The 8536-nt window shown below is 42.0% G+C and overlaps 1 protein-coding gene across 1 annotated transcript in view; it reads right to left on the minus strand.

Moving 5' to 3' along the window:
• LOC113083592 (bone morphogenetic protein 5-like) overlaps nt 1–1697 on the minus strand; it is a 3879-nt gene extending 2182 nt beyond the window's left edge. The window contains exons 1-3 of the mRNA XM_026254657.1: nt 1450–1697; nt 663–802; nt 506–580 (exon numbers count right to left, since the gene is read on the minus strand). Coding sequence (XP_026110442.1) covers nt 506–580; nt 663–802; nt 1450–1553 — 319 coding nt within the window. The 5' untranslated portion in view covers nt 1554–1697. The remainder of the gene's footprint in view (nt 1–505; nt 581–662; nt 803–1449) is intronic.
• Between the last annotated feature and the right edge of the window lie 6839 nt (nt 1698–8536).

Raw genomic sequence — 8536 nt, forward strand, 5'->3', positions numbered from 1 at the left:
GCGGTGCGTGTGTGTGTTCACAGTTTGTGTGTGTGTGTTTGTGTGTGGCTGTGTGTTCACTGCGGTGTGTGTGTGTGTGTGTGTGTGTGTGTGTGTGTGTGTGTGTGGCTGTGTGTTCACTGCGGTGTGTGTGTGTGTGTGTGTGTGTGTGTGTGTGTGTGTGTGTGTGTGTGTGGCTGTGTGTTCACTGCGGTGTGTGTGTGTGTGTGTGTGGCTGTGTGTTCACTGCGGTGTGTGTGTGTGTGTGTGTGTGTGTGTGTGGCTGTGTGTTCACTGCGGTGTGTGTGTGTGTGTGTGTGGCTGTGTGTTCACTGCGGTGTGTGTGTGTGTGTGTGTGTGTGTGTGTGTGTGTGGCTGTGTGTTCACTGCGGTGTGTGTGTGTGGCTGTGTGTTCACTGCGGTGTGTGTGTGTGTGTGTGCACTCTGGATGGGTTAAATGCAGAGCACCAATTCTGAGAATGGTCACCATACTTGGCTGAATGTCACGTCACATCTGAACGCTCACCTTTAATGAAAACCTGTGAGGAATGTTTGGAGCACGTTGAGATTCTGGAGTCCTCAGTGAACGTTGAGTTACCTCCTAAATAGACAAGAGATCAAGTTTACCAGAAACCAGACTAATCTGGTCTGTACATGAGCCAGATCTCTGGGGTTCAGGGTACCTGGTGAGGATGGCGTGGTGCTTTTGTAAGTGGCTTTCCACTGCTCACGCAGACGATTCATCTTCGACATGGACACACGAGGTTCCTGCTGGAGGTTTAAAGATTCCAGAAGGATTTTCCTGATTTCCAGTTCTCTGCATCTGCAGCAAAACACACATATCTGCAATGCATTGCAAACCCATAGTCATCACACCTTTGCAGACCTTGTGTTTGTGCGCCTGTCAAACTGCAGCCGAAGGTTTCTGGAGTGTAGCGGTGAATTGCAAGAGCTTCGGGGAGTTTGTGAAAGCTCAGCGTTTGACCCTGTTAGAGAACACCGCAGAAGAAGGCAGATGCCCTCACTTATATCTCCAGAACATTATGTGGGTCTCTCCAGTCTGTACTGTACATAAAACACTGTAGTAGAGACCAGAGCAAGAAAAGCTTTCTGAAAATATCCAGTAATTCTCTTTTGGTCAGACGAGCACGATGAGGTCAGTTTGACAGTCGGGAGGGTTTGAGTCTCAAATGGAAGAACAGTGTGATGTGATTGTAATAAAGCTGATTCACCTATTGCCCTGAGCATTCAAATATCAGCCTAAACCTCTTCCAAAACTAAGACTAAATCAATCTGAATCATAGACTGATCACAGTGAGTGAGCTGTAACGAAGGTTTCTACCTGTACAAACACATGAAACTCCCCCCAAAACCTCCTAATGAACAAGAGTGGAGGTGAGAATGATGCAATTACGCGATATCCAATACATTCATTGTGACATTGTTTATCTTTAAAAGGTCAGTTTTTACCTGTTGGCTTTCACAGCAGATGCCTCAGGTGTAGGATGGAGAACAAACATCTTCCCAAGAGGACACCCGAACAGCACGACTACGACACACAACACCAGAGGCATGACTGCAGACTAGGGTTAGCGCTGGACTCTCGCTCTCACTGCAGAGGAATGGCTGAATGTTATTTGTAGCGGCTTGGGAAAGCAGGGATTTATCTACACTGGCCAAGCTTGGCCTTGGAATACTTTACACTGTTCTCATGTCGAGCAAATGGATGGTGTTTAAAAGTAGGTGGAGAATAAAGGTGGAACTGAGAAAAACACTATAATACAGTTACATACTAGCAAAGACGATAAGCTCGAACCTGCAGGAGGACAGACAGAAAATATGAAAAACATCAGAAAGGAACAGTAATGCAGCACAAATAAAGAAGCCATTTATGAAACAGACCTGCATCTGTGGTATGTGAATGTGCCTTATTCTCAGGAACATGACCGAAATTATCAACCCACGGATGGGTTGAATATGAAGAATGGTTTTCTTACGCTATGGAAAAACCTACAGGTAACAAGATTGAAAAAAAAAAAATCCCCCAATTGTAAAATTATATTTTCTGTCAGCAAGGTGAGGCTTTTTCTGAAATATCTTGATTTTAGACTTCTCAATGTTTATTGGTAAGACCATAGACTGTATAAGAACATGGACATGTCTGTGACGTCACCTGTAGACTCCTGATGAGCGTTTTTGAAGCTTAAAGTGGGCAGAGCAGGCCGTCGCCATCTTGGCAGCACGTCACAACGAGTCACTCCCAGATATCCGAAAATGGGCAAAAAGGCGGGAGCTGGTTGCTGAAACCACGCCCACTTAGCTCGACAGTGGTGACAGCAACAGCAATCCACCTCTCAACAGGCCACGCCTTTAATTAACGCTATTATACTTTTCCAAAATGGAGGGGCTTTGGTACAGTCCCTTTACACGAGCGACAGCAGAAGAAGGTCATCGATCTCTCTGCCCTCTAGGGTCAGATCAGGACGAGAGGGTGTATCAAGTGCTGATGCCAATTCATTAATATACATAATAATTAATAATTAATAATAATAATAATAATTCCTTACATTTATATAGCGCTTTTCTAGGCACTCAAAGCGCTTTACATAGTCAGGGGGTATCTCCTCATCCACCACCAGTGTGCAGCATCCACCTGATGATGCGACGGCAGCCATATTGCGCCAGAACGCCCACCACACACACACACACACACACACACCAGCTTACTGGTGGAGAGGAGACGGAGTGATGAAGCCAATCAGTAGATATGGGGATTGTTAGGAGGCCATGATGGTCAGAGGCCAATGGGTGAATCTGGCCAGGATGCCGAGGTCACACCTCTACTCTTTTCGAAAGACATCCTGGGATTTTTAATGACCACAGAGAGTCAGGACCTCGGTTTAACGTCTCATCCGAAGGACGGTGCTCGTTGACAGTAAAGTGTCCCCATCACTACACTGGGGCGCTAGGACCCACACAGACCACAGGGTGAGCGCCCCCTGCTGGCCTCACTAGCACCTCTTCCAGCAGCAACCTAGTTTTCTCAGGAGGTCTCCCATCCAGGTACTGACCAGCTTCAGCCCTGCTTAGCTTCAGTGGGACACCGGTCTTGGGCTCCAGGGTGATATGGCTGGCGGCATATTAAACAGAGTCATGCTGAAGCTGTCTGTCTCTCTCTCTCTTTCTCTCTCTCTGTCTATCTATCTCTCTCTTTCTCTCTCTCTCTCTCTCTCTCTCTCTCTGTCTGTCTGTCTCTATCTCTGTCTGACCATATACACTCAACACTCTGTCTTTGCATGAATGTTTCCTCACTGTCTTTGAGTTTATATAGAAGTAATGATGTGAAGGTTTAAATTTTCCATAATTTCTCATGAGAAATATAAAGCTGAGCATTGTTGTAGCATATGTGGTTTCTCTTCTGACCTCAGATTAACCGAATCAAAGAGCGCTGGTGTGTTTGTCCTTGAGGCCATCGAGCTGCAACTCCCTTGTGTCAGGAGGAATTCCAACACCTGCATGAGAACGGGAATCTAAAGAAAGAAACAACAGTTTATCTGCCATTTGAGGACAACTTATAATTTTGTTTCATTCACTCCTGAACGGTCAAGAAATGGTGTTTTCTGACATAACCCTATCCATATTCACATATAGGTAAAAACCAATACACTTTTGACTCAATTCTGAATATTCAAGTTCAAGTTCAAGTTTGAACCTGACCTTTATTGTCATTCTGCTACATGTGTGGACATGCCGTGGAACGAAATGTCATGTCTCACGGACCACAGTGCTACATAAATACAGACATACAACACTCAAGTAAAACAGTATAAACCTATATACAACTAGCCTACTGACAGATTTTGACTTTGAATATACTATATATAAATGTTTACCTATACACAGACTGAAAAGGAAAAATGTATAGACCAGTGACGGACTGGGACAGTAAATCAGGCCGGGAATTTGACTCCACCCCAGGCCACCTCTGTTGCTGCAGTCACCACCAACCAGTGGTGGACGAAGTACACAAATCAAGTACTTGAGTAAAAGTACAGATACGTATAGTAAAATATTACTCCAGTAAAAGTAAAAGTACTCCTTTTTCAATTTTACTCAAGTGAAAGTACAAAAGTACTCAATTTTTTATGTACTTAAGTAAAAAAGTACTGCAAGATAGATGTTTGCAATTTTACATAGGCTACTTAATTTAATTTTATAATCCTACTGCTCAAAATACCTGGGATTTTTTCCAAAATAACCACTATATGGAGTCAAGATATATTTTTGTTGTTGATATGGACTACGCTGATGAGAGTAATGTTCACTGTGAAGCTTACACTGTGATGTACCTGAGTGAAAACAGACATGACCATCTGATCTTCACCAGTAAGAACAAAGTATTTTAAAGTTAGTTGTTTTACAGAACATCAAAGTTACAGTACAGACCAAAAGTTTGGAAAACTCATACAAAGAGTTTTCTTTATTTTCATGACTATGAAAATTGTAGAGTCACACTGAAGGCATCAAGGGCTATTTGAGCAAGAAGGAGAGTGATGGGGTGCTGCTCCAGATGACCTGGACCACAGTCACCGGACCTGAACCCAATCCAGATGGTTTAGGGGTGAGCTGGACCGCAGACTGAAGGCAAAAGGGCCAACAAGTGCTAAGCATCTCTCGGGGAACTCCTTCAAGACTGTTGAAGACCATTTCAGGTGACTACCTCTTGAAGCTCATCAAGAGAATGCCAAGAGTGTGCAAAGCAGTGATCAAAGCAAAAGGTGGCTACTTTGAAGAACCTACAATATGACATATTTTCAGTTGTTTCACACTTTTTTGTTATGTATATAATTCCATATATAATTCCACATTTGTTAATTCATAGTCATGAAAATAAAGAAAACTCTTTGAATGAGAAGGTGTGTCCAAACTTTTGGTCTGTACTGTATATATGACATGATAATAAGGCCTGAAGTTAGGAAGAACATTTTAAGGAAAAAAATAATAAAAAAAAATTCATAATGATTTTTTCCTTCTCAAATCTTGTCTGTGGTTTAAAAACACCTCTGGCCAAACTGGGTGCATCTCTTCCCACTGATAATTACTGTAGTTACCATGTTCTGAACATCACATCATTTCTTTTCTAACCAGATGTAATCTATCTATCTATCTATCTATATATATATATATATATATATATGTGTGTGTGTGTGTGTGTGTGTGTGTGTGTGTGTGTGTGTGTGTGTGTGTGTGTGTGTGTGGCTGAATAAAAATATTTGGACATTTATAAAAATTACATCAACTTAGCACCAACAAGCTTGTTAGCTAGACAGTTAGCATCAGCTAACAATATTTACTTATTTTCAGTACGATGAACATTCATGTCTGTCTACTCCTCTAGTTAATCCAAACAATATACATATGTATAACGTTACTGTCGATAAACAATATAAAAACAGACGTCACATAGGACATTTTAATAAAACTGTTAACATTACGCAGCGGTGAATTTGAACATGCATGAGTTATTGTATTTAATCTGTGTTGTTTTAAGGTTTTTGTTGTTGTTGTTGTTTTTTTTTTACCTAAAATTGATGTGTCTGCATCGTCTGCACTCGAGCATTTGAGTGGGCTTAAATAGATCTCTCTTTACAACGGATTTAGTTCCCAAACAACTGACAGTTTTGACCTAAATATGATTTTCAGTTACAATAATTAATCCAAAATTTCGACATAACTTACTTTTAGCAACATCAGACGCACGCGCGCTCACAAGATCTCCCGGTTCTTACTTCTGGTGACTCGCACTAAACGGTTCATTTGAATCAGTGAGTGGTAGACTCCAGAACAGCTGCAATCGGATCATTCTAATTCGTAAACGAATCGTTTGGTGCGATTCGCGATCCGATTTAAAAGTTTCTTTTGAAAAGACTCAGTTCGTTCATGATGAATCAGACACCGCTTCTGCGTGTCGGAGCACGTGATATATTATAGGGAGTAACGATATGTTTTATGAAATGTAGTGAAGTAAAAAGTACGATTTTATGCTTTGGAATGTAGTGAAGTAAAAGTAAAAGTTGCTCAAAATAAAACTACTCCAGTAAAGTACAGATACTTGAAAAATGTACTTAAGTACAGTAACGAAGTAAAGCTACTCCGTTACTGTCCAACACTGCCACCAACCAATTCATGTGTCCACCAGACTGCTAAACTCTTTGACTCTTTCAGTTGTTTGAATTGGGTTATACTTCAAAAATAAATCAAAATCCTTAGACTGTGGACGGCAAAATAATCAAATGGAGTATCAAGAAGTATCAAGGCATTCACTGTCTCTTTCCTTGAATCCCCCTCTTTCTCTCACTCTGCACATTGAGTTTCTCTGCAATATGATATAAGCACTTTCAATAATCTATATTAATTATGCAGCCATCAATTGTATGTCCCCACTCCCCATGATCACAGTCCTACTACTGATGACCTTATAAATCAGAAATTCAGATCGTGATTCATTTGAGTCAGTTCGGGAGTTCGGAGCGGGATCGCGATTCATTTGAGTCAGTTTGGGAGTTCAAAGCGGGTTCACGAATCCTTTGAGTCAGTTTGGGTATCGCGAATCATTTGAATCAGTTCGGGAGTTCAAAAAGTGTTCGCGAATCATTTGAGACAGTTTGGGGATCGCGAATCATTTGAATCAGTTCGGGAGTTCGGAGCGGGTTCGCGAATCATTTGAGTCAGGTTGGGGTTCGCGAATTATAGCTGTATATGCATAGGCATTTTTAACTAATTTTGTAGCTAGTTCTAATTACGTTTTCCAAGTGTGTTTAGGTGTGATATTTGAACTTGTATTTTTTGTTTTACTGATGTTCCTTTTAACAGTATTAAGTATATTCAAAAACTAAACAAATCGTGCCTAAAAAGTGCACGCATAGGCTTATGTAAAGTTACATGATACGTCATACTAGTGAGCGTGTGCATTTTGAGTGCGTTCTTTCACTGCATTATTCGGTGTATTCAAATACATTTATGAATGCATGTGATTGTGAATGATCACAAAATTCAAGATAGTGAAAGTGAAGTGACATTCAGCCAAGTATGGTGACCCATACTCAGAATTTGTGCTCTGCATTTAACCCATCCGAAATGCACACACACAGAGCAGTGAACACACACACACACACACACACACACACACACACACACACACACACACACTGTGAGCACACACCCGGAGCAGTGTTCATCATTTATGCTGCGGCGCCCGGGGAGCAGTTGGGGGTTCGATGCCTTGCTCAAGGACACCTCAGTCGTGTTATTGAAGGTGGAGAGAGAACTGTACATGCACTCCCCCCACCCACAATTCCTGCCGGCCCGAGACTAGAACCCACAACCCTTCGATTGGGAGTCCAACCCTCTAACCATTAGGCCACGACTTCCCTAACTATACTCCCCCACGATATGGGGGTTAGAAAATGTATATATTTATATAATTTTATGTAGTTAATCAATATCCCACGAAGAGAGCCATTTCAGTTTTTCTCCCAAAATCGGTATGGTTAAAATGTGATATTAAGTTACTACAAACAATAATTTAATTACAAATACAAAATGTTGCAGAATAATGTAATATATGAATAGCCTAAAGAACCAAAAGGGTTCTTTTTTGTCATTATAGAACCTTTTTAGAATAAAAGGTTCTTTGGAGTTGAGTAAAAAACCCTATGGTTCTATATATAACCCTAATGAACCCTTTTTTCTAAGAGTGTGGTGAACCAAGCGGTTCTGATTTTTCAGTGAACCGTCCCATCCCTAGTAAATATAAATGACCAGCTCCCTGGCGAACATGGATGGGATTTTGCAGCAATTTGCTGCGTCTGTTGCCAGGGCTTTTCTCCTTTTTTATTCGTTCCGTCTCTTCTCCTCCTTTGCATTTACGGCTCCATTTTTTGCACGATTTTCTAAGATAAAGCATGCCTCTGGATATAGCCAATTAGGCAGTGCTTCGCTGATCGACTCCACAGCGGCAGCCAGCAGGCCAGAATGACCGTCAGGCCACTGGGAAATGTCCCGGTGCTCTCGGTGGCCAGTCCGCCCCTGGTATAGACTATAGGAATGCTTCACATAATACTGTACATGTGCAAAGAGAAACATCGTAAGTCAATCAGCTGGCTGGGGAATAGTGCAGGATGATTTGTAGTGCAAGAGCATGTAAACATACACATATTTGAGTATTTTGTGGGTGTATGTACACACAGCAGTGAGTGTGAAAAGTGTCTAGTGCGCATAGAGAAGAACTGCACAACAAAAAAAAGAATGTTCCAGACTCTCTGTAGTTCAGGGCTCTCACGGCCTGGGGGAAAGAGCTGATGATCAGTCTGGTGGAGCGGGATCTGATGCTGATGGAAGGAGCTGGAAGAGACTGTGGGAGGGATGGGTGGGGTCCTTCACAATACTGTTAGCTTTGATGGAGCATCGCGTGAGGAAAATCTCCAGGATGGAGGGGCACCGATGGTCTTTGCAGATGTGCTCACTGTCCGCTGGAGGGTCTTGAGGTGATGGTCAG

The sequence above is a fragment of the Carassius auratus genome, unplaced genomic scaffold (genome assembly GCF_003368295.1).
Source record: "Carassius auratus strain Wakin unplaced genomic scaffold, ASM336829v1 scaf_tig00038950, whole genome shotgun sequence".
In the NCBI taxonomy this organism is placed as follows: Eukaryota; Metazoa; Chordata; class Actinopteri; order Cypriniformes; family Cyprinidae; genus Carassius; species Carassius auratus.